Genomic DNA, 27720 nt, shown 5'->3' with positions numbered 1-27720 from the left:
GAAACACTGAGGGGTTTGAAACATGTTGTGACCTAGAACTTTGGGGTTTTTTTCTGACTCTGAAGTATGTAATTAACTGAACCAAGTGCTTATTTTTCTGTTTTAAATGTGTTTTGGATAAGCACAGGCCAGATGTCAAATGTTGGACCATATGGATCTAAGTGATTATGAAAACTTCCTTGTGTTTAATTTGAAGGGATGTTAGATTTATCTATCCTCAGACCTCCCCCAGTGCTCATAAACAAATTAGACACTAAGTAATGGGTATTTTCAGAGAATGTTTGAATTTTTTGCAGTTGTTAGCACTCATATCTAAGATTTAGGTTCAAAGCTTATTTAATAATTTGAGTTAATTCTTCTTGCAGTTCCTTTCTAGTCTGCCTCAAACCCACAACTTAAGGCTTCAGAAATTTAATAATGAACAGAGATGTGTGGTTTTAGTTTGGATGTGGGCCTTTGTTTGTGTAGTAGGCCTGTGTCTTAGAAATGGCTGAGGATGGTACTCTAGTCTGTTTAGATTGTTTTTTGTCTACTTTTCAATTTTTAACTACATTTAAGTGATGTAGTGTAGAACTACTGTTACTGCAGTTAAGAATGTAATGGAAAAAAACCCTAGTTTCCTGTATTAAAAACCACATCTGTTGCCTGTTTAACTTGTTGAATATGAAATTCTTAAAGCATTAACTATTGGTTAATACTGTATTTATGTTGAGATCTTTGGATTTTCTTTGTTGACTGTAGGTCAGGTTCAATGTAGTGCAATATGTTGTCCCAGAAGTGAAAGAACTTTACAATTGGCTTGAAGTAGACTTTCACCCGCTCAAGTTGAGTGCCCGTGTCAGCAAGGTAAGTTTTTTGTAGCTCTGTGTGTGTAGCAATTGGTCTTGACTAACAGTCTGTTATTTCAATATTGACTTGTGGTAAATATCAACCAGCTTTTTCTATTGCCTGATTTTTCAATAATAGCCTTGATTTGGTGAAGTTCCATCACCATGATATGTGCATGACATCTGAGAGTAAGCCAGGTTACTGAAATAGAATGAAAATTCACTCAGGTCTTTTGGGTGCTATTCAGAGGGCTCCATAAAGGTGCAGAGTTTTGGGAATGTGTTAGAAGGTTTTGTTGGTGGAGATAATACTGAGTTAATTTTGTTTAAAGTGCAAAATAAGAAGACTGTGTGCACACGTGGGCATATGCTGGCAAGTGGGATGTATGCTAAGTGGAAGGATGAGCCAATGACTGCTTTTACTATTAAAAGGTAGAGTGTTGGGAGGTAGAATAATGTGAGAGCTGTTGATTAAGTTAGTGTAAATTCTGCAGTTGATGAAGCACATCATGTTCTTTTTCTTTGATAGTGGGAACAAAGATATTTGAGGTGCTAAAAAGAACTTGAAGGTAAATTAGCAGTGTGGTAAATGTTGCCAGTACTGTCAGTCGCCTTCATACAAAAACTGTCAGCTCTCCTTTGTAACTAAGTGGTCTGATCAAAGGATGCACTTCAGTAAAACAGTATCTGGACAGAAGTGCTCTTGTTTTAAGAGTGTAAACCAGAAATGTAACATCAATGGTGAAGTTTGTACAGGTCAGTGCAGATAGAGTAACTTTTCAGACTTTTGATAGGTTCTGAACTGGGTGAAGGACCAAGCTGAAAAGGAACCTGAGCTTCAGCTGTACATTCCTCACCTGCAAAACAACACCATCCTTCGCCTTCTGCAGCAGGTATGAGTAAAGATAATGCATCTTCCTAAGTATATGTAAGTTTGAATATGCTTTGGGGGAAGATTATGTTAGAAACTTTAATGCTGAAATAATTTTTTACTATCAAATAGAAGAATGTTTGATTTTCAAATACATTTCTTTAATATATTACCTATAACTTCAGTTTGTGCATCATTTAAATACAGCTATAGTAGCTATACTTAATAGTGGGGTACAGTGATGTAGTCTCTTCTAGATTTTCTTCATTACTTCTCTTTGGAGTAACATCAGGGAGGGAAGTATTTCACTTTGGTTTTTAGTTTCTTTTTTAAAAATTGTATTTGTATCTAAGATTTTTTTATAAAATGCACATTTCATTGACCTGCTTTCTTTACCAGTGATGAGCAGTGTTATTTCTGGTGTGCTAAAGAAACAGTTGAAGGCTAATTAGCAGCATAGCTGGATGTAGTTACTGCTGCCAGTCTCCTTCATACAAAGCAGCCATTCAGGAATGGGGTTTATCTGAAGACAGTACAGAAATAGAATCCTCAAACAGTATTTGCAACTGCAGTCATATGTATACATTCATTTGCTGACAATTTAGCGAGTTGACTTTAAGGCCTCTACAACAACTTCTACTCTGATTTCTTTTCATTGAGGAAAAATACTGAGGAAAAAAATACCTGATGTTTCTGTTCACATTCAGGTGGCCCAGATTTATCAAAGCATTGAGTTTGCTCGTCTGTGCACCCTGGTTCCTTTTGTGGATGCTTTCCAGCTGGAGCGCTGTATCGTGGATGCAGCCAGGCATTGTGACTTACAGGTGAGGGCTGTAGTGAGACTTTGTGTCATGTCTGGGTTCATGTGTATTGCATGTGATGAAAAGGAACTGGTTCACAATATGGAGGAAGAGACAGGAGTGATTTGTCTTGTAGTGCTCATTTCACTGAATCCTTGAAAGTTCAGCCTCTTCCAGTGATTTTGTTTTCGTTGTTGTTTGGGTTGTTTTTTTCCTAAACCATAGAAATAAAACAAACCTTCATTGACAGTGCTATTTTTCTTCAACTAATTTGGCATTTCACATGGAGTGGTACAGCAAAATTTTTTTTCAAGTAATTTCTGCTTAGAGCCTCTGTTGACTCATGGTGGTCATAGGCAGAGCAACAGAGAAATTGTTCAATAAAAAATACAATCCTTTTTCTTCCTTTTTTCTGTCTTTGCAAAGGTTCGCCTTGATCACACAACCCGGACACTGAGTTTTGGTTCAGATTTGAATTACTGTACTAGAGAGGATGCTCCACTGGGCCCTCAGCTGCAGAGCATGCCTTCTGAGCAGATCAGAAACCAGCTGACTGCCATGTCCTCAGCTCTGGCTAAGGCTCTTGCAGTCATTAAGCCTCCTCACTTAATGGTAAGTCATTTAAAGTCTTAGGAGAGTGTTGACAAAGCTTATATTTTAATGAATGTGTTTTCTCAGATTAGATGTACATTTTACTTTCTTTTTTCAGCTTAGTGGTAATCAGTTTTTTGTGCTTTTAAAGAAGTCATTCTTAAAAGTGCTCAGCTAGTTAGTTTCTGGTCATAACCAAAATATGGCAAAATGTACACAAGAGGTGTGAGTTTAAAGTTGCCAGTCTTGCAAATAACCAGGTTAGGTATAACAAATAATAACTGTTCCATACATGAGCCTACAGAACTAGGATGTGTTTAAAGTTTTGTATGCATTTTTGAAAATCCAAGATCCTGCTTCATTTATTCTTCCTGGAAAAACTGCTGTTGTGAAAAAGCTGGAATGCAGCTTTATAGAACAAAACATCCCACAGCTCAAGAACTGACGTGTCTTTGTCACTTCTTTTCCTCCTCCCTGGTGCTCTTGGCTTCAAGGTCAGACTCACATTTCAGGTTTTCCAGAGCTCTGTAGCAACAAGGTGTAAATCAGTCTCAGATTTCCAGCATGCTTTGGTCGTGGCAAGTTAAACCTTCACTTCTTTTGCTAGAGCAGTGGTAATTTTTTCATTTGTTTTAGGTTTATGAAAGATTTCATAGGTAACACATCAGATATTTGTTCCATAGGCAAAAAGGCTGATAGCAGCATGTCCATGTTAGATTCTCTGCAGATTAAAATACTAAGTATTAAGTAATATTCTTGTACTTAATATTAAGTAATAGTCTTATACTTAATATTGAGTAATATTCTTAAAATCTAAATGCAGAAAGTAGAAGTGCATCATGACACTCAGTGCTCACTTCCTTATGTTGGCTTGAACACATTATTGTTTTTATAGTATTTAAGATAAAAGTATTTCTATATAGGTTTTCCCTTTAAAAGATTTGATTTGTGATTGGTATTAAATTGGTATTAGATTGTCATTTTGAAAGAAAAAAAGGAAAAAATGTGCTTTAACTATACATCCATGGATAGAAATGGCAGTTAGTCTTGCACTTGACATGTTAGTATAGTTAGTAGCTGAATAAATCCTCCTCATTTAACTCATTAGTGGTCATTACACTTGTAAAATTGGAGAACAGTAAAGGCTAATATCAATCTGTGTGGTTAGAGAAGCTACAGAACAAGTTGATATCCTTTTTTCCTTCACTATTCAGGTCAAAACCTTCCACTTTTGTCAGATGCTTAAAAGCTTTTAATTTGTCACATTTCTAATAATTCACAAAACCATTAAATTTGTCTAAAGCTTTGTACTCTGGTGTTTCTGGCACCTCCATTTAGCTCTCAATGTGTGCAGATCTGCAGCAAAGCATGGATGTTTCAGTGTTTTTGCTGAATGCCCTAGAAGTGACAGGTTACTAAAAATATCCCTGGGGGTGCTCACATTTCAGGAGTAGCCTGGCTGGGGGAGTGTGGGAGCTGATTTGGGCTGCAGTGTTTGGCTGGACTCATGGAAATGGGCAGCTCCCTGAGCTGGCACAGTGACACCTCCTCGTGTGTACAGCATGAATGTCAACAAAGAACTGTGGGGGTGCTCTGGGCAATGCTGGGGGGTGGGAAGGCTGCTTATAGAGCAGTCTGTGTTCTAGTGTCTAGAAGCCTAGTGTTTTTTATAGGTCATGAAAATGCTTTTAAATACATTTAAATTGTTGACTTATTTTTTAATCATCTCACCGATAGTGTTTTGTATTAGTTAGGATACATTTTTCTTCTATTGGTGTGTTTGGAAAATAACAAAATTTAAAAGAATGACTTTGGTGAAATACAGTACATGTGGTGATATGCTTGCAAACACATCCAGAGACAAACAAGATTGGCCCACACACCCATTGCTGTTAAAGATTTCAATATCAATTACATCTGGGTCTACAATATTTTTGGACAGAAGAAGTCAAACTGTCATACCCAAGCCATGTGGCAGAATATTGTCTTTTACAGGCAACTTTCTCCATGTGCACATGATTCTGGGCAGTTGGTACTGCCTGGGATGCCACTTGGATGAGTGGTTAGATTTGCCACTACAGCTGTACTTCCATTCAGTTGGCAGGTTTGGAGAATAGAATTAACTCTGTGTTTTCCATGAGAAGCATTTGCTTTGCTTACTGCCTTTTTGAAGAGGAACTGTTTACATCATTTTCTTGTTCTCAATTTAAATCCAGCAAGAGAAGGAAGAACAGCATCAGCTGGCAGTCACTGCCTTCCTAAAAAATTCCAGGAAGGAGCATCAGCGTATCCTTGCGCGCCGGCAAACCATAGAGGAGAGAAAGGAGCGCCTGGAAAGCTTGAACATCCAGCGTGAAAAGGAGGAGCTGGAGCAGCGGGAAGCAGAACTGCAGAAAGTGCGGAAAGCTGAGGAGGAGAGGCTGCGCCAGGAGGCAAAGGAGAGGGAGAAGGAGAGGATCCTGCAGGAGCATGAGCAGATCAAAAAGAAAACTGTTCGGGAGCGCTTGGAGCAGATTAAGAAGACTGAACTGGGAGCCAAAGCATTTAAAGATATTGATATTGAGGTAGGGGATTTATTGTTGCGGTGGGGAGTTATTTTGTTATTTCAGTGTTACATTGCTGGGCTGCCTGAGTTTCTTAGGTTTGTACTGCATCTGGTCTTACAGTCTCTCTTAAAAATGAGACAAGTAAATTTTAGTTCTGGGTTTGGATGGGACCTTTTTTACCTGGGGGAATAAAGACCACATTTGTGGGAGTTTTTTCTCCTTTTTGTATTGATAACTTTACTTGGTTGTAGGATCTTGAAGAATTGGATCCTGACTTTATTATGGCTAAACAAGTGGAACAGCTGGAAAAAGAAAAGAAGGAACTTCAGGAACGACTGAAGAATCAGGAGAAAAAGGTACAAAGTAGGAAGGGTAAAAATGTCCATACAGTTTTTAAATGAATGTGATCTGTGTTGATACGTGTGTGCATACACATATATATAACACTGATTTTGGAAATGTTTGAAACTCAAGAAAGGTAAATGTGTTATATACCAATTGGGTCTCTGGTTTCGGTGCAAAAATCTGTTCTAATTAATGGAGTTGAGTTGAAAAAGGACCCTTAAGCTGGATGTGAATTCAGTCTTAGTTGGGAAGACTTGTAATTAAAAAATGTTCAGAACAGGTTAAATGTTCAGAGAAGGAGAGACCATTACAGAGAAGTGAAATTAATTAATGGTGTTAGTCCTCACTGAACGAGAGGAAACTCCTCTGCTAGAGCCCTCCTGGATGGCAGAAAAGGATCTCTCTGAAACGTGGGTGGCTATACAAGTGTGAGAAATGTGTCATAATAAATGGGAACAGGTGACCTGGGCAAGGTGGAATTCTGCCAGGGCTTATTGCTGTATTCAGGGATGAAACAGGGCTTCTGTGGTACAGCTGGTGACTCGGGTCACTTAAAATTGGTTTGAAGGAAAATGGCAAGTAGAAAGTGGCAGATTAGGTAAAAATATTCCAGTGAGGATCTTGGACACTGCAGGCTTGTAAAGCTGTTGCTTACACTGGACAGAGAAGCAGAAAGTACATTGACAGTAGAATTAGTAGTCACCTGATTGAATATGATCTACCTTGTAAAGTCAGCACAGCTTCTATGAAAGGAATGCTAGCAAAGGGCTTCCTCTTAGAGCTCTCTGAAGCTGTCACAGCAAAAGTATGACTCAGGCTGATCTCATGGGTGCAACTAAGTTGGATTTCAAAAAAAAGCTTTTTCCAAAGCTCTTCACAAAAAACCCCAACTTAATAGTGTGACAAAAGGAAGTCTTTGAAGTATGTTCTGGTTAGATAGATTTAAAACTTTATATAGGGAAAGCTGGGGAAAGAATCCCTCAGTTTTTGGCTTTGCGTATTATATGATGGGCTTTAAACTTAACATTCTTGCCAGCAGTGAGAGCTTGGTTCCTCTGCATTTTGAGCACTGTCTGCAGTTCTGGTCTCTTTATGTCTAAAAGGATGTGGCTGCACTGGAAGTTTGATAGGAGGCCAACAAGAATTATCGTTGATGCAGATTGGCTTCTGTGGGGGAAGTGTCTTTGTAAAACAGTACCCCTCTGTCAGACTTCCAGAGAGAGGATGTGGTGCCAGTCTGTAAGAGTGTACCTGTTGAAAGAGCTGATGGTGGGAGCAGCTGTTCTTGCACTGCCTGCAAGGGGTAGTGGAGTGACAAGCATCAAATGAAGCCAGCAGGAACCATGTTCAGAGCTGTTTGTAGGTAGAAGTTGGATCTTCATGCTGTGAGCCACAGACATGCAGGAGTTCTTTCCAAAGTACATTGTTGTATATGAAAAGCTTTGAGCTCAGGACACGAGAGGAAATCCACTGTTTAAAATACAAAAAATACTTCCAACACAGAAAATGCTGGGAGCTGAACATGGATGATGCTGAGAGAGAATTATGATGTGCCTGTCTCCATTCCTGCATCCTTGCCTGGGAGTACACTTAGTTGCCAGCCGGTGGTAGAGGCATGTTCTTGGTTAGGTTGACCTTAGATGGTCCAGTGTGTTTGTTGCTATTTTGCCATAATATATCAGCTATGTTGGAGAAGTCTCCAGAAATCAGGGGTTTATGTGTGCATTATGTCACACTAAAGATGTGTTACCTTTACTCAGATTGACTACTTTGAAAGAGCGAAGCGCTTGGAAGAAATTCCTTTAATAAAGACTGCCTATGAGGAACAAAGAGTGCATGATATGGAGCTGTGGGAGCAACAGGAAGAAGAAAGGGTAAGAATTTTTTGTTCAGTTGATAAAGTGCATTAGCAATGTATGAAAAATAGTGGGGTTTGCACTGTTTGTTTTCTTTTTCCCAGCTCTTTCCAAAAAAAGAAAGAAAGATTGAAATCTTTACACACATTCACAGATTGTTAGCTTTGTGCTTTCACTGTTTTAGTGGACAGCAATTTCTTCTGTCTTTGCTCTGAAAGGGGAAGTGAAAATTTTTCCTTCTAGTGGCTGGGGTAGATTGAATCCAGATGTATAATGAAGTTATACTTCATTTATTTTCTGTTTTCAGATCACCACCCTGCAGCTGGAGCGTGAGAAGGCCCTTGAGCACAAGAGCAGACTCTCCAGGATGCTGGAGGATAGAGATTTATTTGAAGCCAGGCTCAAGGCATCACGACGAACAGTTTATGAGGTACATGAGATGTGGCATTGCTTACAAAGTTACCCCTAAAGTGGGGAATTGATTCTTCATGAAACTGGAAACAAATTAGTATTTAAAATGGTCCAGAACTGTGGAATTGCTTATTTCTGCTTTGGCTTTTAAATGAAATTTCGTGCACCTGTTCCTAGGTAGTATCACTTCAAATTTTTGACAGTTTCTGGAATAGGTAATATGGAAAATAAAGAGGGGGTAAATTGTTTATTTCAGTACAGCTGTTAATAAGGGATCACTGGGTGTCATATAGGCAGACAGCTGTGTCTGCCTGTTTATAGGTTTGAGTATTGGGCTGTGTTGCAGTAAAAACTAGCTTTACCAAAAAAAGGCACAATAAATGAAGGTTAATATAATTTAGTAACTGCATATGATTCTTTGCAATAATAGGGATAATTTTGGATGATATATTTTAGGTACACACAAATTATTATTTAGGCCATTCCTTTCTGAAAAAGCAGATAAAGGACTAATACTATACATGATTATCTGATTGTGTCTTTCTTCTACACTAGAGTATATTCACTTATACAAAATCAGTTACAGAAGAGGTTGACGTGGCAAACAGGACGTTCTTCAGCAGAGCAAAATTTATATGTTGCAGTTGTTTTGAATTTCTGTGCAGCTTTATTTAACAATTGTGTAACTGCCTAGCTCTCAGACATTGCAGTATTGTGTTCTGAGGTGTCTCGTTGGTATTTCAGGATAAGCTCAAGCAGTTCCAGGAGCGGTTGGCAGAGGAGAGGCGGAACCGTCTGGAGGAACGCAAGAAGCAGCGCAAAGAGGAGAGACGCATCACTTACTACAGGGAGAAGGAGGAGGAGGAGCAAAGGCTACGGGAGGAGCAGCTGCTTAAAGGTGTGATTGAGAATGTGACTTTCATCCTTTCTATCCTTGAGCCTTCCCATTTTGTAACACAGCTAGTGTCTGGTTTTCCTGTTTCATGAGCTTGGAGGAAATCTTTTCCACTTCAGTTGTCACACCTTCCTTGCTTACTTGTGCAGCACAGACAGGAAGGTAAAGCTTTGTAGCTTCTAGACATGAGTGAAGGAGGAGATGAGGTAAGAGAGGCTGATGAAAAACTGAGTCCTTGATTTTAGCCTATAGTTGGAGTTCTGGCCACTTGTTTGTGCACATCTTAAAGAGAAAAGAGCATTGGTGTCAGATCAAGAACTTCAAAATTGTAAATGACTCACACATCTTTCCCTGTGAATTGTTGTGTCTGATAGCCCTAATACCCTGTTTCAGGGCTTTAGAGGAGAAGAGGTGGTTGGGAAACTGCAGGATGAATTTCTGCCCTATTTGTCAATTGGAGGTTGAAGATTTTAAGTATCAGAGTTCATCATAATGCAGTATTTAAAAAACAAACAACAACTGAAGCAGTCATGAATATCAAATTTCTGACACTCTTAGCTGATTTTTTTGTTCGACATTTTCTAAGGGAGGGATCCTCTACTATGTTTGAGGTAGTTACTGATATTTTAGTTGCTAAAATTTAGTTGCTAGTTAAGTATGTACATTGAATTAACATAAAGATATTGGAACTTCTTCTTTCTTGCTAGTTGTTCAAGATGTCTCATAAATTGATGTATCAGGGGTCCTTTTCCTATTGCTTTTGAGTTAGGCGACTTGCAGAAAACAGGTTCTGTGGTCAGCTAAACACATCATATGAAATGCTTGTATTTTTAAGTGTTTATTTTTTATAGAGCCCAAGGGGAGAGATTGTGTTGTAGAACCCTTCTGTGGATGCAGCAAAGTAATGGAATTTGTGTTGGTAACAAATCCTCTGTGTGTTTCCAAATGTGCAGAGCGTGAGGAGAAGGAGCGCATCGAGCGCGAGAAGCGCGAGCAGGAGCAGCGGGAGTACCAGGAGCGAGTCAAGAAACTGGAGGAGCTGGAGAAGAAAAAACGTCAGAGAGAAATGGAGATAGAGGAAAGAGAGCGCCGCCGAGAGGAAGAGAGGAGAGGGCTGGATGACCCATTTTCAAGGAAGGTGGGTAATTCCTGCAGGTTTGTTTCTTTCTGACTGTCCCTTCTTCAGTAGTTTATTTGAAATAAGGTGTTAACATTGCAAAATCAGAGGTTAGTTTATTTATTTATTAAGTTAGAATGTGAGTGGCTGAATTAATAATTTAATTACTGTCACTTAGTTTCAGCTCACTATCAGCATCTGGAATCTCCAGTTTAGCAATAAAGTAAAGAAACTCCCTGGAAGCTAAGATTGCCAAGCTGTTTAAAAACTACATTAATAAAGACTAAAATGAATATTGGGCAAAATTTTCTTTAATACAAAAAGAAGGAAAACTGTTGGAAGCAAGTGCAGTGACTCATACAAAATATCCACTCATTCAAGTGGATATTGAAAGAAAATTCCCCCCAGATTAAACATAAAAGCATAGTTTTGTATTTTATAAGAAATATGCAATAACATAAAACCAAGATGTGTGTGTGCAACTTTCTCTGTACAAATATAACTTGGGTTGGGAGAACTCACTACCCCAACCCAACAGGAAGTAAAACAACAAAACTTACTTGGAAATACTTAATGCTTTTAAAGAATGTAACTAAGTACCATAAGCCTTTTACACTCCCACTTTTTCAGAACTTTCAAGAGAACTGGTTTTCAATTTCATTCCCCACAGCCTTTCTCTTTGTTTAATACATATTTCATTGAGGAACACTATGAAGATAAGTTATCAGATTGTATAAATTGTTTTGACAGTCTGTCAGGTAAATAATCATGATGGGTATTTTTCACATAAGAGGTCTCTTATCTGTGGGCACTTGATTCTATGGAAAAGCTGGCTCAGGTTCTGAGAGAGATAGCTGTACCACTCCAGAAATTCCATCTGCGGTTTTGGGATTCTTTGCTCACCGTTGTTATTTGGGGTCATTTCTAAAGCATTTAAGGAGACAGAGTAGTGAATATGCAAGATCTTGGTTAACCCATAATGAAAAATACAAACACTTTTCAAAGAGGGGTTTAAAACTGGAATATTCTTCTTATAAAGGGGTTGTGTGATTATGTGAAATCAGGTATTTTGGATGGTTTAGCTAACTGGTTTCTTGTTGTGGAATTAAGGCGTAAAAATCTGTTTAAATGGTTTGTCTGGCAATGGAGAGAGACATTTTAACTTTATTTTGGAAAAATACAGATTTGTCATTGCTCTGCCCTGCAACCCGTGTGAATCACTAATATCTCACCTCTTCTGAGCACTGAGGTATTGGGAACAAAATTGTCATTGCCACAGAGAGCTTTCAGTGTATTCAGTTACATTTCCTGATGAGATCAGAAAGCACAGAAGCAAATAATTACTTGAGTTCATTCCTGTTGTTATAAGCCCCCAGGAAAAGTGAAACTGTTAGAACATCTCTTTTGTGTCAGGTAGTGGCTGTGGTTGACTGTAGCTGTTCAATTGTTCATACACTTCTCATAAACTTTTTAGTGTGTTTGCATATATCCTACACTGCAGGTAAAGTCTGTGGCACAAGGGGAACCATGTTTTTGTTTGAACTGCAGCAGAAACAATAAAATCAGTTAAAACCAGACTTTAGCTACTCTGACTCTTGATAGTTCTGTGTTCTGCAGTGTGACAAGTGAGTTTTTAGTGACATAAGGTGCTCAAGAGTGAATTATATGTTGAAAATCTTTGTTTTAAACATTCAAAGAGAATGTTCATAATTTCTTTTGACACGCAGGAATCTCGTTGGGGTGACAGGGAGTCGGAAAGCTCCTGGAGAAGAGGAGGTGAGCCGGAATCTGAATGGCGTCGAGCACCAGTGGAGAGGTAATCAGGGGTTACCAAGCCCCAGTTACATTGGGATCAAAGTATGGAGGCTCCCATTTGATGCTACTGCTAAAGCTGCACTAACTGACTAATATCTCATGCCTCTACATCTCTGAAAGTTACCTTCTATTAAAAAGTTGCTTTGTAAGGATCTTGGAATGAGAGAGAGGTTTTATCTTGGAGCCATGCTCAGATAACATTCCTGTTTTATTTGGCTTAGATATGTGAAGGCAAGACACCTTCTGTGTGTGATAAACAACTTGCTTCCTTGGATTCCTTTTTAAATTAACAACTTTTCTCCCACTCAAACATTGGTGTCAGCTCTGTAAATACAGAATGGAGAAGGATGACAAGCAAGTACAGTGTTCCTGGATGATAAAATTCTGAGATTTTCCATTTAGAAAACTGATAATAACTATGCAAGTCCCAGAGTAAGACAAAGAGCAGAAACAACATGCCATTAATAAACAAAGTTCTGAAGAGCTGTATTGAACAGGGAGGGATAGATTTCTGAAGGAAGAATATTATGAATGTACTTACAACTTTAAAAATTAAAAAAAATCCACACTTGTTTACATTTATTTTGCATATGTTCACTAATAGTGAAAACTGTTTATACAGTTGTAGATGACAAGATTTTTAACATTTGTCTGTTTTTCTGCTTCACATCAGGATGAGCTGTAGCTAAAAATATTTCTGATGGTGCACACTTAGTTGCTCTTAAAAGCCTGTGCTGATGGAGATAACACTGCTGATTCCAATTGACAGTATATTTTATTGCTTAATTAGCCTTGCAGGTAGATAGATTTTTCTAAATGTCTAATCCTAATTTCCAGTACAGCAATTTAAATCCATTACTGCTTACTCTGACTCCAGTGGAAGAAAGTTTATTGACTCTTTCTCTCTCTAGTAATTTCTTAAAATGTTTTAGAAGGGCATGATCTCTATAAACAAAATAGAATTCCATCTTTCCTTAAAAGCTGTGTTGTCATTCTTGGTAGTGATCCACTTTGTCATGAACTGCAGAATCCAACAATTGCATGACACTGCTGGGTGAAGCCTTTCACTACACATAAATTGCAGAAGCTGTGGTGTCCCATCCCTGGAAATGTTCCAGGCCAGGCTGGACAGGGCTTGAAGCAACCTGGGATAGTGGAAGGTGTCCCTGCCCATGGCAGGGGGTGGAACGAGATGATCTTCAAGGTCTCTTCCAACCCAAACCATTCTGTGATTTTGTGAAGTGTTTAATGCACTGATTTGTATGCTTCAATGGGTTTTTTTTTTCTCCACACAGAGTGATGCAGCTTGTCTTAGTCATTTCTCATTCAGCTTTCCTAGAGATGAATTAAAGTAGAGGTAGTTTAAAAGTAATAGCTTAAAATTAGATTTAAAAATCCTAAGACACTGAGACAGTATCTGAATGAATTAAATACTTGTTCATCTGATAAACATTACAACCATTCTTCCACATGTCTTTTATGGTAAAATAATCAGTTTTTCAAAGGGGGAGATTATCCAATTTGAGTCTAAATGGAAATTAACAATCTCCATGTCTTGGTTTTTACCTCACAGATCAATGATAATTGCATTCTCCATTATTCTTCCAAACCCAGGAAATGCACTGCTTGCAATTCCTCAAAATTCTCGAGACTCCTGAGCTGTCACAAACTGTTGTCTCTTTGTTCTCACCTCTTCAAGTCTTACATCTGATGTTTTGTAGCAAGTCATTGCTGGCTTTTTGTTTACATTTTAATAGCATAGTGGATTTCTAAACCTTGAGGTGTTCTTTTTGTTGTATTTTGGTTTGGGTTTTATTTTTTTTAAATCCATGAGATTCAACCCCAGTGTAGGTTCTCTTCTCCTGCCAAGAAGCAGGTACCAGTACATTTCTGTGATGTTCTATTTTTTAAATTTATTTTTTTTAATTGCTGAGGAAAGTTAATTTCCTAAAATAAAATAATTTGGTGACAAAAACAGGCTTTATGGTCTAAATGTATGTTTAAAGTCTTGCAGACAGCAGACTTAATGGTGTGTAGGGCTGGCATGTGCTTGGAGAGAGGGATACTTAATTGATGGTTGTGGAGCTTTTTAGTATTGATTCTTTGAGACTTAGGGCAAGTTTGCCAGATTAGGCTTGGTGTAGAAGCCAGCCCTCTTCTCTGTGGTGTTGCAGCAGATAACCAACAGGGGACTGTCCAAACTGTAGTTTGAAAGGAGATGATGAAGTGCTGAGTCTCTACTGAAGCTGTAGGGACAGTGAGCTGCCTCTTTCCCATAGCAATGAAGGGCATTAAAAGGTGCATTTTGAAACTGCACGCTTCATGTTTGGAGCCACTCACCAAGTGAGTGCAATCAGAAATGGCTTTGAGGGGTTTGATGCTGTTGATGTAAAGCTTTCCTGGATGTCACCTTCTGCTTTTCACTCGTTCCCTGTGGTTTCACAGAGACTGGCGTCGAGGAGATCCAAGAGACGATGAGCGACCGTTCCGCCGCGGGGACGATCTGCCTCGGCGAGGGGATGATCTGCCCAGGCGTGGTCCTGCAGATGACAAGGAGCGTCCTCCAGAATCTGCAGAGGACAGGCCACCTAGACGGGAAGGGGACGAGGACAGGCCTCCGAGGCGAGAAGGGGATGAGGACAGGCCCCCCAGACGTGGCTTGGATGAGGACAGGCCGCCCCGGCGTGGTTTGGATGATGACAGAGGAAGCTGGCGAGCTGCAGACGACGACAGGGGTCCCAGACGCGTCCTGGATGATGACAGGCCCCCCAGACGCGTCCTGGATGATGACAGACCACCCAGACGTGTCCTGGATGACGACAGGCCCCCCCGGCGCGGCTTGGACGATGACAGAGGCAGCTGGCGTGCGGCAGATGACGACAGAGGACCCCGGCGCGGGCTGGATGACGACCGGCCGCCCCGCCGGGCCCTGGATGAGGACAGGCCCCCCAGGCGCGGGCTGGATGATGACAGGGGCAGCTGGCGGGCTGCAGATGACGACAGGGGGCCCCGGCGCGGGCTGGATGATGACAGAGGGCCCCGGCGCGGGCTGGACGACGACAGGATGGCCCGGCGGGATGAGGACAGGGGACCCTGGCGGAACGCGGACGATGACAGGCTCTCCAGGAGAGACGATGACAGGGGCCCGTGGCGTGGCGGTGAGGACTCAAGGCCGGGTCCGTGGAGACCATTTGGTAAACCAGGTAAAGCACAGTAATATAATGATCTTCCCTCCAAAGTGTGTGTGTGTGTTGTCCTCATAGATAGTTGATGCAACATACTTGATGCCAGAGGTGGGAGAATCAGGTCTGAAAACATCTAGATTAATTTGGCTGATGTGGACATTCCTCTACTTAGTATAATTAAACCTTTTCATTTGGTTGAATTGCTTGTCTGGAAGATACAGTGTGATGGTCACAGACTTAACACTGGTCACTTCCCTGTGTGCAAAAGCAAAGTATACAAGTTGAATGCTTTGCTGGGAGCATTCTCACTAGATTAGCACACCTTGGACTCTTTCTCTACTCTTTCTATGTGTCTGAAGTTAATCTCCTTCTAAAGGAGGATTTTGATACTTCATTCAAGTGGGTGTAGTTTTGATAAGCTCTTCCTGTGTGTACAGAGATAACGTTTTTAACATTCCCTTTTTGTTTTTAACCCTTACTGAAAGTCCTGCTTAAAGCAGAGCTTGGATTAGATGACCTTCTGAGGTCCCTTAAAATCTGAATTATCCTATTCTTGTATTGTTTATTTCTATTCTTAAGTGTCATTGATGGTGTCTAGAGCTGTTCTGATTCTTTTCAGAACTGTTGATGACATTTGAATATTAGATATTATTTTGATTTCCTGGTTCTTTTCACTTAAGTATTGGCAGGCACCATGTCAGCTTTCATAGACACTAATTATGTAATCCAAAGCTTTAGAAAACGTATTATAAATATCAAAACTTGCACTCCAGTTTTTCCTATTTAAAACAAAAGCAGGCTACATTACAAAGAACTCCCATTCATAAACAACTGAGCAGTACTGCAGAGTGCACTGTGTTAAGTGGATGGTAACAAAAGTCACATTTTAAAGTAATGCTTTAAAAAGCAGTAAGTTCTTTAAAAATCTGCTTCCTTAAAATCTCACTTGTGGATTTTCACAAAGGAATCTGCTGTCTGAGCTGCACCCTTTGCTTCTTCTTGTTTTGCACCAGACCCTTGTGGTTTCTGGCTGAAAGCTGCAGGGTGCAGCCAGCTCTGCTGGACTGTTGCAGGCAGCCCTGATGTGAGGTGTGCATTACTGGCTTTACATTTAGTAGTTTTTTCTCTGCACAGTGTTTTCTCTGTGGCTTCCATGTGCAAATTTCTTACAAACATCTTGAGCTGGATCTTCAGGAGTCAGAACTTGAAGAACCAGTTTCTGTGACGGAAGTAAAGGGTTCTTTGTCTACAAGAGAGATCAGAGGTCAGTCACAAACTCCTTTGACTGTGTTTCTTTCTTACAGGGGGATGGAGAGAACGAGAGAAGGCTCGTGAGGACAGCTGGGGCCCTCCCCGAGACTCCAGACCGTCAGGAGACCGTGAATGGGATCGAGACAAAGACCGGGATGAAAGTGAGAAGGAGCGGGAATTCGACAGGGAGAGAGATTTTGATCGAGACGATCGTTTCAGGCGTCCCAGGTCTGACTGCTCTGTTTAAGTACTTCTAGAATGTTTCTGCAAAAAGAAAAGAGGGCCCTGCTGATACAGAAATAACATGGAATTTCTGAGTGAAAGGAACAAGGGTTAGTTTGTGTGAAACTAAGCACTTTAGGGCAGCAAATGGATAGGGGCATTTTGGGACCTTTTTGGTTTGTTATTTTTAGGATGATATCTGTTTACAGGAGGAATTCCAAAATGCTTAAAACGCTTTTAAATTTTTCTTTTTAACCTATTATCAAGAGAATTCCATGTTAGGCTCCGTAAAAACAAAACCAATTTTGGAAGTATGTTAAATAGACACCCACTGGGTCTGTAAATATCCATGTTGTGATTTATTACTGTTCCTTTCCATAGCAAAAATAAAAATCCTAACATTTAATTTTTGTGTTTTGCGTGGCCACAGGGATGACGGCGGTTGGAGGAGAGGGCCAGCTGAGGAAACTTCCAGCTGGAGAGATTCAAGTCGTCGTGAGGAGTGGGACAGAGGTGGTCGTGACATGAGAGACCGACGTGGTGATGACAGAGAGCCACCCCTCAGGAGAGGACCCCCCCTGCGATCCGAGCGGGAAGAGCGTAGGTTCCTTTTAGTGTCCTAAAGTCCTTCACCCAGCACAGAGCCTCCTCCTGCTGACACTGCTGGGGAGGGGTCACATGGGAATACTGTGTTTAAACTGCCTTTCCATGAACAAAATAATAAAAAGCACCTTTGGTGCTTTTTGGCATAGTTGAGATTTCTTCAGGGAATCTTAACTATTTGTAGTTGTGCTGTTTTCTGTCTTAGTAGCATTTCACATCTACAGTAGGAGGATAACATTTCAAGTATGCATTTCTCATAGGATTGTGTTCTGGGTGCGTGTAGTCCTTGTGTTCAGATTATCAAGACAGACATCCCAGAAAGTAATTTCTTAAAACTCTTTCCTTAAAACCATTAAAATGTGATGGAAATATTTGTGAATGAGGGTTTCACACTATTAATGGTATTAATTTTGATGACAGACCTGTATTCATTTAATATATTTATTAATCCTTTGCTGTGTTCTAAAAATACAATAACAGCAAATCCATTTAGCCTGGAGGGACCACCACATCTTCCAATTGTGGCATTCTTACCTTCAGAATCTCACTTTGTCTCTGCCCCAAATGTGGTTGTTCCTGCCCTTGGGAGCAGGCTGGAACAGAACATGGGATCAGACACAGGAGTGCTGCTGACAGAAAGGCAGAGTGTTCTCAGTGTGGAGACCAAATGTGGTTGTTCCTGCACTTGGGAGCAGGCTGGAATAGAACATGGGATCAGACACAGGAGTGCTCACGCTGGCAGAAAGGCAGAGTGTTCTCAGTGCGGAGATTTTTTTTTTTTTTAATGTATCAGGAAGTTTTGGGATTTGACTTCTTGGCATCTGCCACAGTTTTGTTCACACACAGCTGGGGCAGAACTCTTAGCATCCTTTTGGTGGAAATGAACAGTTTTTCATACAGTAAAGGGTGGTGGATGCTGCTACCAGTGGAGTCCTGTAATTCAGTGCCATTTTACCTCTGATTCCAGCAGGCTGAAGAGCAATTTCCTCTCTTTTACTAACAGTGAACATTTTCCACAAATGCTTTTAAGTCAGGATTTTTGTTTTCAGGGTTCAGTCATTTCTAAGGAGACACTTTTGTGATTTTAATTCTGCTAATATAAGAATATATTTTTGCACCATAAAACCATGTACATCAGTGGAACATTGTTACTGTGTTTGAAAGATGACACTGGGCTTGCTTACCACAACCCCAAACCTGAGAAGAGTTCTGAGTAGTTCTGTTAGTTTCCTATAAAATCAAAGCATGTATTTGGCCGTTGTCATCATATTCCCTGTTGGCAGGGCTGAGGATCAGTAAATCCCTCTGCCAGGGTCAGGGCTGTTTGTTGAACTCTCGCAGGCTGCTGGTGGAGCGTGACTGAGTTGTTTTTCTTTCTTCCTGCGCCGTAGCGAGCTCGTGGCGACGCGCTGACGACAGGAGGGAAGAGCGCGGGGAGGAACGGGAACCGGCGCGGCGGGCGGGCCCTGCTCCTGCTGCTCCTCCAGCTTCTGCTCCCCCAGCAGCATCCAAAGAGCGGGAAAGGGACGGGGACAAGGAGAAAGGATCCTGGAAAACAGAGAAGGAGCGTGAGCCCGCACGCCGCACTAAAAACGAGACAGATGAAGAAGGGTGGACCACTGTACGACGCTAAGTGGGAATCAGAGTTTAAGCGATGTTTTAGCTTTGATTTGATCGAATCCACAGATTATATTTGTGCTTATAAACATTCTGAATTGGAATTCTTTAACCAATGTTTTGAGGTAACATGAAAGCATGAATTACTTACTCATATAGATTGATCATGCACAAAACTCACAGCAGAAGGTTGGAAATTGAATGCCAGTTTTTGAGATGTCAAATGATGCTTATTTCATGGGTCATTTGTTGCTAAAATAAAAAGAAGCAAGCTCAACAGCTGTCTTCAGTACAGCTTCTCTTTCGCACCAAAAACAGGCTGCCCTTTTTATTTTTAGTCTTTCTTAGTTTGGAATGGGGTATTATTGTCACAGGACATGCATTTGAAAACACCTCTGTTCACACAGTGGAATTATTGAAAAAGCAGAGCTAAAAGAATTTGCATAATTAGCCAAAAAGTAGTAAAGCCCTCTTTTACGTAGGTATTTTTGAGGGCAGGTGGTTTCTGAGATATTTTATCACTATCTAAATTCAGTAAGTTGTTTAAATTCGAATTGAATACAATAAACATTGTGAATTAGCTACACTGGGATATTTTCTGTAGATTTACTTGAATCCATAATGCCTCTGAGGCCACTTTGCAGTCATTGTTCCAGTAATGTACACACTGCTGCAGTGTACAAATCAAACTTGCAGCTTTTACAATTTGTGTTTTGGTAAGCATATGGCTATGTACTTTCTGTTGCCAATATCACAACTGCTTTTTCCATTACTGGATAATTCATGCCTTTCAAGGATTTATAAATATTGTCATATTTAAAATGTGTGGTTTTGGAGAAATTGTTCAATTTTCCCCTCAATTCTTTGTCTTCAGGGTCAATTCTTTCCCTTTCCAAAAAAGTGATTTGTAGTAGTGGCTGTGTTGACTTCTAAGCTGGGGTGCAGTAACAACAAGGAACAATCTGGTCACACTGAAGCCAACGCAGAACTTGCTGCTGTGTGTTTCTTCAATGATAAATAAACAAGTTAAGGAATTAGCTGCTGCAGTGTCTTGACTTTTTGGTGAGTCCTGCACCATGTGCTCATGCAGAACAACTGTTGAACCATCATTTTCTGTTCTCAGACCTGTTCTGTACCAGCTGAAGGAGAAGGTGAGAACACCTGGAATAGTTTTTCCCTGAGAAACCTGGAGTGTGAACAGAAGTTGTAATACTCCTCTTGTCCTTTTCCTGCCCTCTTCTGGCTTATCTAGGGCCAGTAGTTTTCTTGGGGAAAACTTGCTCCCAGGGCTTGATTTTTGTGTCTTTGGATCCTATCTTGTCATTGCTGGTTGAGTCACAGGACTCCTACAGACAAGTAGTGTTTTCCAAGCATAAAAAAAATAATGTATTTTTTGTTCTTTATACAGACCTAAAAAGGATGGAACTAGGGACCAGCAGCCATCCAGTAATGGTGCTTACTGGATCTGGAGTAGGGGCTGCTGCTGTTCTTCAGCTGTCCTTGCATTTTGTGTCACTGGATGCTGCTAAAGGGGACCCAGGAGCTCGCTCCACTGCTGGCTGTGAAATTCCTGTGGTACTTAGAACTGTGTTTGTCCAGTGTGGTTTTGAAGATCTCCAAGACTGAGGACTGCACAGGTGTTCTGGGAAGCCCCTTTGAATGCTTGACTGGCTCCAGAGTGAAAAATCAGTGTAGCTGCATTGAGTAGGGACATCAGCTAGGTCACATTGCTCAGGGCTTGAATGTTTACAGGGATGGGGCATCCACCCTTTCTCTGGGCAATCTGTGCCAGTGATTTCCACCCTCATTGTTGAAAAACCTCTTGTATCTAATCTGAATCAACCATCCTTCAGTTTATAACCATTACCCCTTTTCCTATCACAACAAAATCTGACAAAAAATCTGTCCCCATCATTCTTACAGCCCCCCCTTCGAAGGCCACAGTTAGGGCTCTGTGGAACCTTCTGTTCTCCAGGCTGAAAAACCCCAGCTCTCAGGCTTTCCTCACAGGGGAGGCGCTCCAGCTCTCTGGTCATTTTTGTGGCCCTCAAAAGGTTTGAACCTGTCTTGGCTTCTGCCCTGTGTGTCTCTGCTCACTGTGTGCTACTGTGGAAAGCTGGAATTTTCCAGGTAACTTCCTAGTAGGAAATGAGTTACTGCTGTGAGGTCTCCCCTAAAACCCTTCCTTTTTCCAGGCTGAACAAGCCCTGTCCCCTCAGCCTTTCCTCCCAGGCATGTGCTCCAGCCCCTGGACAATGTGTTGGTCCTCTGCTGAACTCAAAACTGGGGGAAATGGAACCCCAAAGAGCACACAGGAAAGATGAGGTGAACTCAGGGGGACACTTCCCTTCTCTAGGCTGGGATCCAGGCCCAAACAGTTCAGTGCCCAGCTGGAGCAGCCTGGGCTCTGCTTTTCCCCTGCCAGGGCCCAGAGCTGTTTGAGCCCAGCCTGCTCCTGCAGGGCTCCTTCCTTGGCTGGGCAGGCCCATGCCCTGCTCCCTGTTGAGTTCAGCAGGCTCCTGTCCATCCCTCTGGCCAGCAGCCCTGGTGTCTGGGCTGGGATTCCACTTCAGTGTCATCCTGTGGCTGCCTCCAGCCCAGCCCCCTGCCCATGGTGCTGAGCCTGGACATCCGGCCAGTTTTTCTGCCCCCTTTGTTATGTGGGCTGCAGCATGCTGAGCTGGGTGCAAGGATAGTGTGTGAGACAGTGCTGAAAGCCTTGTCAAAGCTGAGATGAAAAACATCCAGTGCTCCTTCCCTTGTCCACAAAGATGTTTTATTATAGAAGGCAGGTGAGCCAGGCATGGCTTACCCTCAGTAATTCCATTCTGGCTGTTCCCAGCTGACTTCTGCATGTCCCCAAAAAGATGTTCTGGAAGGATTTCCTCTGATTCTCCCAGGAACTGAAGTGATACCATCTGGCCTGTGCTTTCTCAGATGGTCCTTTCAGCCTGTTATCAATGACAGGCACAACATTTGCCTTTCTCCAGCCTTGTAATATGTAAATAGTGATTATACCTTCAGTTGCAGTTTTAATTGTATCCACACAAAGACACTTTCACACCAGGATGAGTGTTAGTCATCCCTGCACCAGCAAAAGGTGTTTCCCAGTCTGTGTTATTAATTTGCATTATTTGAGATTGTGGTCATGTTGTCAGTGAGTGTTACATTCTCAAGACTGGGCAGCTTGAGAAGAGGCTGGGGGAGATGTGAGCTTTGCAGGCATGCCAGTGTGTTTATTTTATTCCTTGATCTGTCAGACACAATACTGGCAGTGATCAAAAACTTCTGCTGACCAAATCCAACAGCTCAAACCTCCATCTCCACCATTAAACATGAACACAAAATTTGGTTACCTGAAAATGTTGCCAAATGAGTTCTGTGTCAGTCTTTGCCTTGTTTGAGTCACATTCTGTTAAACAGCTAAATTTTTCAGTGGACCTTAGAAGAATACAAACTGTCACAGGCTGTATTTAGAAGGCAGAACTTGAGGCTGCTGCTCTTTGAATGGATGCAAATGTTGCTGGATTAAATCTCCAGCAAGGCAGTGTCAGGTATGAAAAGTGCTGTCTCCTTCCTGCTCCAGGAGCAGTCCAGACACTGACCCAGCCCATGGGCAGGACTGAGGGCCATCAGGGTCCTCAGCAGAAGGGGGGCTTAGTTAGCATTATATTCAAGCTTTCTCTAGAGTTCTTTACCTATAAACACTGATATTTTTTAACAAAATCCATATTTATGAGAACTGTCAGGGTGCTGTGGTGTTACTCCTGTCTGGGCACAGCCACAACTGCAGCCCAGGACACGTCATGATTTTGGTGAGCTCAGTGAGGCCAGGAGGACGTTGGGGTGGGCTGGTGGGCAGCCAGGAGGATCTCAGACACCAAGAGTACTGCAAGGCTTGTCTTGCTGTAAATGGAAGATATCTGTGTCATTTCCCTGTCCTTGGGCTGCTGTCACTGGCAGGAGCTGCTGCATGTAAGCAAGTTTTCCTCCTGTGGCTAAAGGGTACTGCTGAATGGTGCCAGCCTACCAAGGGAAGGCATTAGGTCAGTGAAATGCAAGATCCAAAAAGTACCTCTCATTCAGGCACTAGTGCCCATCTTGTGGGTTACTGCAGCACTGCAAGAAGTAGGCACTCAAGTGGTGTAACAAAAACAGCCAATTCTTCCCTTTTTTGCCATGGCAGGATCAGCTGCAGCTGAAATGCTCTACACTTTGTCTGGTCCTCCTCTTAAATAAATTTAATGCATTTAATTACAGTAGAATGGAGATTCTACAAACTATTCCACTGCAGTTTGGTAATCAAACCCTCCCACTGCTGCACTTTAAGTTCTGTTAGCCCTTTCTCTCTTGGGCAGGAGGCTTTGCTAAGCCTTGTTCCATTTTTAGTAATCACTTGTTTTGTACAGAAAACAGGCATTTTAGAATTGTATCTTCCTCCCCATGCAACTCTTAGCAACTCATCTCCAGTAAAACTCAATCTATACATCTGGTGGAAAAAACTGGCACTGCAAAAAAAAAAAAGACATTTTATAGCTGTTGTGGTTTGGTCCTGTGGCATCTACCTGAGGCACTGGTCAGCAGACTGACAGCAACCTGCCCAAACAGAATTTCCACTGAAGATGGGCACAGACTTACCTGACTTCAGCTGAATCAGGTTTCCTATACAGCTGAAAGTAGTTTCTAATTAAAAGTAGCTGGCTTTTTGCCAAGACTAGCACCCAGCTGAGGATGATTGTCCAATATTGTGTTCACTCCTCTTGGCAGACTATCACTATAGAAAAGATTCCATGACTTACATGCACAAGTTTAAACAGGTGACCATAATATTTTGATTTGCAAATGCTTGCAGAAGAGTGAAAATAGTGTCCCACTTTTCACAGATTTGAGATTAAGCTCTTTGCTGTTCCTAGAATTTAAATTACTAATGCAAACAGTTCCCTGCATTTAAGGAGTCAAAGTAGCAACACAAACAATGTCTGTTGTAATAACCTTTTCAGAGTGACCAAGAACAAGCATGTTTCTGCTCACTCAGTGCCACAAGGAGTGTGCTGGTAATGCCAGAAATCACAAGAGCTTACTTCAAAAAACCAATCCAAAAATCCTTTAAGGTTTAGTTTTTGTTAGACTCAGACTTGTAAATCTTTAAAGAGCAAATTGTCCTGTTGAACGATTACATAAAGTAACTGAAGAGCCTTGCTGTCAGCCTGGCTTTTGCTGAATCCTGTCATCTTTCTGCAGTACTCTGAGGTTTGCTGTTTTGTTTTTTTTACCTCCCCCACCCCCAACTGGTCTTGAAGCTGTTACTCTTCCACTTTACCTGTTAAGCCTTTGATGAGATGCCCAGTGCTGGGCAGCAGTGAGGCCAGGCAGCTCCTGGCCTTTCCAGAGCAAGGCTGCAGCTCCCTGGAGAACAGAACCAGGAGCTACAGGCTGTGGACACAAGTTTTCCTCTTCCACAGGCTCTGCAGAAGGCCGGTGCCATCCAGGACACAGAATTCTGTTATCCTGAGGGATTTCAGGCGTAGCTGTAGGGCTGGTACTGCACAGCAGCTCAATGGAAAGAGCAGAGGTGGGGCAGGGACATGGCAAACACCTCCAATCCAGCCCCAGTCAACCCTCAGAAAACACCCGAGACAGATTTTCTTTGATCTTTCTTGCTTTTGTGTCCAGTAACAGTCAACTGCATTAAAATGTATATAAGGATCTTCAAACTTCCCACAAGGAGGTAACAAAAGTACAGAAGAAAACTCTTCTCACAACATCACACTGGAGCTCAGTTCTAATGACACAGATTAAACCTACGTGGACCAGGAATCACAAAACCAAACACATCTAACTTTAACAGCTTACAAGAGCCTGTGGTGCACTCCCCGTAGAGCAAGAGACAAAATGTAACGTGTTTAGCACAAGGATAGCTGCAGCCACGGAGTGTTATTTAATGCAAACCCCACTGCATTTGATAATTAGACCTGACACCATCTCTGGAGCCATCTGATGGAGATTTAAGGGAACACTTCCACGCAAAATCAGATTCTCCCTCCTAATTGCTGTGGCTGGGAGTCAGTAGCAGTGACTAATGAACCCTGGGTCCTCATCCACAACCCATCCCACACGTTTTGACTCCATTCTTGACGTCCTGCTCTCCTGACCCCATCTGCCACCCTGCTAAGCAGCTTTTCAAAAGGAAACCACACAAGCGTGGACTACTCTTCACTTTCCTAGTTCCCTTTTTCTGTCAGGACCTATCTCCTTTCTCATCTTCCTGGTGATTTCCCAGCAGCTCCTCCACAAGCCTCTCTTCACCTCCCTGCTCTTGTCAGGGTGGACTGAGCATCCCTCCCCATCTCAGGTGTTGGCAAAGCCACACAGCAGTGTGAGCCTCTGCCCTGAAAACTCCAGCACCCATCTTTCTGCTCCAGAGCACTCTTAAACTCCAAACTGCTGCTGCTCCTTGTCCTACCTCTGGGTAACAAAAAAAAAAAAAACCCAAGCCAAAAGAACAACAAAAACCCTAAAAACAAACAAAAAACCCAAAACAACAACAAACAGATAAAAAAAAATTTTAAAAGCCATTTTCTCTTGGGGATTAGAAGTGACATAGTGCTGGCTGATATTCAGTACCAAGGAACTGCCATCACCCAGAGTGGTCCAGGACTTCAGCCTAATTCTTATGCTTTGTACAGTCTGTGTAGAGTTAAGGATATTTGTTATCCACATGGGTAGATCTCTTTTACTTGCAGAGAGTTAAAGCCACATTCTCTGAACTGTCGAAGATAAACAACCTCCCTTTCTTCCATTCTCCTACGGTCACAGCTTTCTGCTTTGTCCAGGTCTCTTTCCACCAGGCTTCCCCCGTTCTCCACCACAAACACAGCTGCATCAAAGCTCGCTCACTGCCACTCTTTCTGCCTTTCTGTCAGCAGCAAGGCTCGCTTTGCACCCTAGCCCGGAGCCAGCACGTTTTCAAACACGCACTTGGATGTTTTCTCCCCTCAGACCTTCCCTAAAGCTCAGTATTCCACACGGGGACCTGCGAGACCATCGGTGCCCACGGGAGGAAGGGTGACCGCTCGATTCCGGGAATTACCGAGGGCAGCCTCGATGGCGATTTGCACACCGGCTGTAGAACCGGCGAAGGAAACCGCTGGGATGTTCGCTTTAAGAGCTGAAAGGCGGAGTGCTGTACCCTAATTAAACACCCTGCTATTAGCTGGCAGTGCAGAACAGCTCTCCCGCCCGCTGTCCCGGGCGCTGGGGCCGGCCGGGCGGCAGAAGGCGGCGCTGCCCGGGGGATCGGGGCTCCGGGGCCCCCCGCCACCTCCCGCCTCAACCCTCGGAGCCCCCCGCGCACACCCGCCCAGTCAGATCTCGCCGTCTCCATAAAAATCACATATAGATATATTTTTTTCTTACAATAAACAAACACAGCGCATCTCCGCCTCGCAGTGCCGGGCTCCGCGCGTTCCAGCGCGCAGCGGCCGCCCCGGGCCGGGGCAGTGTCAGCGTCGGGGGGCGCGGGGCGAGCCCCGGGGGTCCCGGCCGCTAGCGGCCCTTCCTGCCCAGCGCGGTCCGGGCGTGCCGGAGCTGCCGGGCCGCCGGCACTTTGGACAGGGGGCAGTACTTGATGGTGTGGGCATTGTCGCCGCTGGCGCCGCAGAGCGGGCAGGTGTAGCGCCGCAGCACCGGGCACAGGACGCGGCCGTCGGGTCCCTTGAGGATGTGCGTGGTGTAGAGGGCCACCGCCTCCTTGTTGTTCCGGCAGAAGACGCAGACCTGCAGCTCGGGCTTGAGCAGGCGGGAGGCGGCCCGCGGGTGCGCCGGCAGCCGCCCCGCCACCACCACGCCGCCCCAGGCGTGGGCAGAGCCCTCCCGGCCCGGGTGCTCCCCCGAGCAGTCGAACACCACGGCGGCGGGGCCGCCGCGCCCGGGAAAGGGGCTGAAGTCGGCGAAGCGCTCCTCCAGCAGCCCCTCGCCGTGGTGGTGGTGGTGGTGCCCGCACAGGTCCAGGTCGTGCAAGTCCAGCGCGCCCTCGAAGTACGGCCCCGCCGCCTCTTCCTCCTCCTCCTCCTCTTCTTCCTCCTCCTCGGCCGGCGGCACGGCGGCCGCTACCACCACCGAGGGGGGCTCGGGGCCGAAGCCCTTGCCTGGCCGCACGGCCTTGGTGATGAGCGTGGCCAGCCCCAGGTAGTCGTTCCAGGAGTTGAAGACGTTCCCGCAGGCGCTGTGGCTCCGGCCGCCGTAGCGGGCGCCCGGCAGGCACTCCACGGGCGGGAGGTGCCGGTGCTGCTCCAGCTTGGTGCCCGGGAATGCCTCCATGGGAGCGGCCCCTCCCTCGAGCGCGGTGCGGGCAGCGCCGGGCGCGCCGTCCGCTCCCGGGCCGCTCCCGCTCTCCGCTCCCGCCGCCTCTGCGAGCGCGCGGCCGCGCGGAGCGCCTCAAGTAGGGGGCAGGGGCGAGGCCGCCGCGCTCCCATTGGCTGTCGAACAGAGCTCCCTCGCGCTCATTGGCTGAGCGGCGATGGGGGCGTGGCTCGGCCGCTGTCGGGGCGCGCTCCGGTCCCGCAGGTGCGGCGGGACCGGGACCCGGGAAGAACATGGAGACGGAGATGGGGACCGGTGCCGGAATCAGGAGCGGGACCGGGACAGAGATCGGGATCTGGATTGGGACTGGGATCGGAATCACAAGCGGGACCGGGACTAGGATGGGGATGGGTATCGGGATGGGGATCGGGATCGGGGTTCCGCCCGGGACTGGGACCGGAATCAGG

At 43.6% G+C, this 27720-nt stretch overlaps 2 protein-coding genes and 1 non-coding gene across 3 annotated transcripts in view; 2 read left to right on the top strand and 1 right to left on the bottom strand.

Moving 5' to 3' along the window:
* The window catches only part of EIF3A (eukaryotic translation initiation factor 3 subunit A), a 28942-nt gene extending 8956 nt beyond the window's left edge, over positions 1-19986 (top strand). The window contains exons 8-22 of the mRNA XM_041415476.1: positions 742-846; positions 1622-1720; positions 2406-2522; positions 2925-3110; positions 5306-5653; positions 5887-5991; positions 7741-7854; positions 8144-8266; positions 8992-9145; positions 10096-10280; positions 11987-12075; positions 14520-15277; positions 16564-16738; positions 17163-17332; positions 18727-19986. Of these exons, the coding sequence (XP_041271410.1) occupies positions 742-846; positions 1622-1720; positions 2406-2522; positions 2925-3110; positions 5306-5653; positions 5887-5991; positions 7741-7854; positions 8144-8266; positions 8992-9145; positions 10096-10280; positions 11987-12075; positions 14520-15277; positions 16564-16738; positions 17163-17332; positions 18727-18968 (2970 nt within the window). The 3' untranslated portion in view covers positions 18969-19986. The remainder of the gene's footprint in view (positions 1-741; positions 847-1621; positions 1721-2405; positions 2523-2924; positions 3111-5305; positions 5654-5886; positions 5992-7740; positions 7855-8143; positions 8267-8991; positions 9146-10095; positions 10281-11986; positions 12076-14519; positions 15278-16563; positions 16739-17162; positions 17333-18726) is intronic.
* Positions 2065-2197, top strand: LOC121341964. Its single transcript, XR_005953484.1, has one exon. It is a non-coding gene; the product is annotated as a small nucleolar RNA SNORA19 (small nucleolar RNA).
* A 5472-nt stretch (positions 19987-25458) lies between the features above and the next one.
* Positions 25459-27349, bottom strand: NANOS1 (nanos C2HC-type zinc finger 1). Its single transcript, XM_041415562.1, has one exon. The coding sequence runs from the start codon at positions 27269-27271 to the stop codon at positions 26498-26500; it is 774 nt and encodes a 257-aa protein (XP_041271496.1). The 5' UTR covers positions 27272-27349; the 3' UTR covers positions 25459-26497.
* Positions 27350-27720: the final 371 nt, after the last annotated feature.

Source organism: Onychostruthus taczanowskii, unplaced genomic scaffold (genome assembly GCF_017590055.1).
Source record: "Onychostruthus taczanowskii isolate IOZ18803 unplaced genomic scaffold, ASM1759005v1 scaffold5, whole genome shotgun sequence".
In the NCBI taxonomy this organism is placed as follows: Eukaryota; Metazoa; Chordata; class Aves; order Passeriformes; family Passeridae; genus Onychostruthus; species Onychostruthus taczanowskii.
This window is presented reverse-complemented; position numbering and strand designations above follow the sequence as displayed.

Bases quoted from the DNA above. Each gene is read 5' to 3' on its own strand.
- NANOS1 (XM_041415562.1), bottom strand. From the start codon at position 27,271: ATGGAGGCATTCCCGGGCACCAAGCTGGAGCAGCACCGGCACCTCCCG.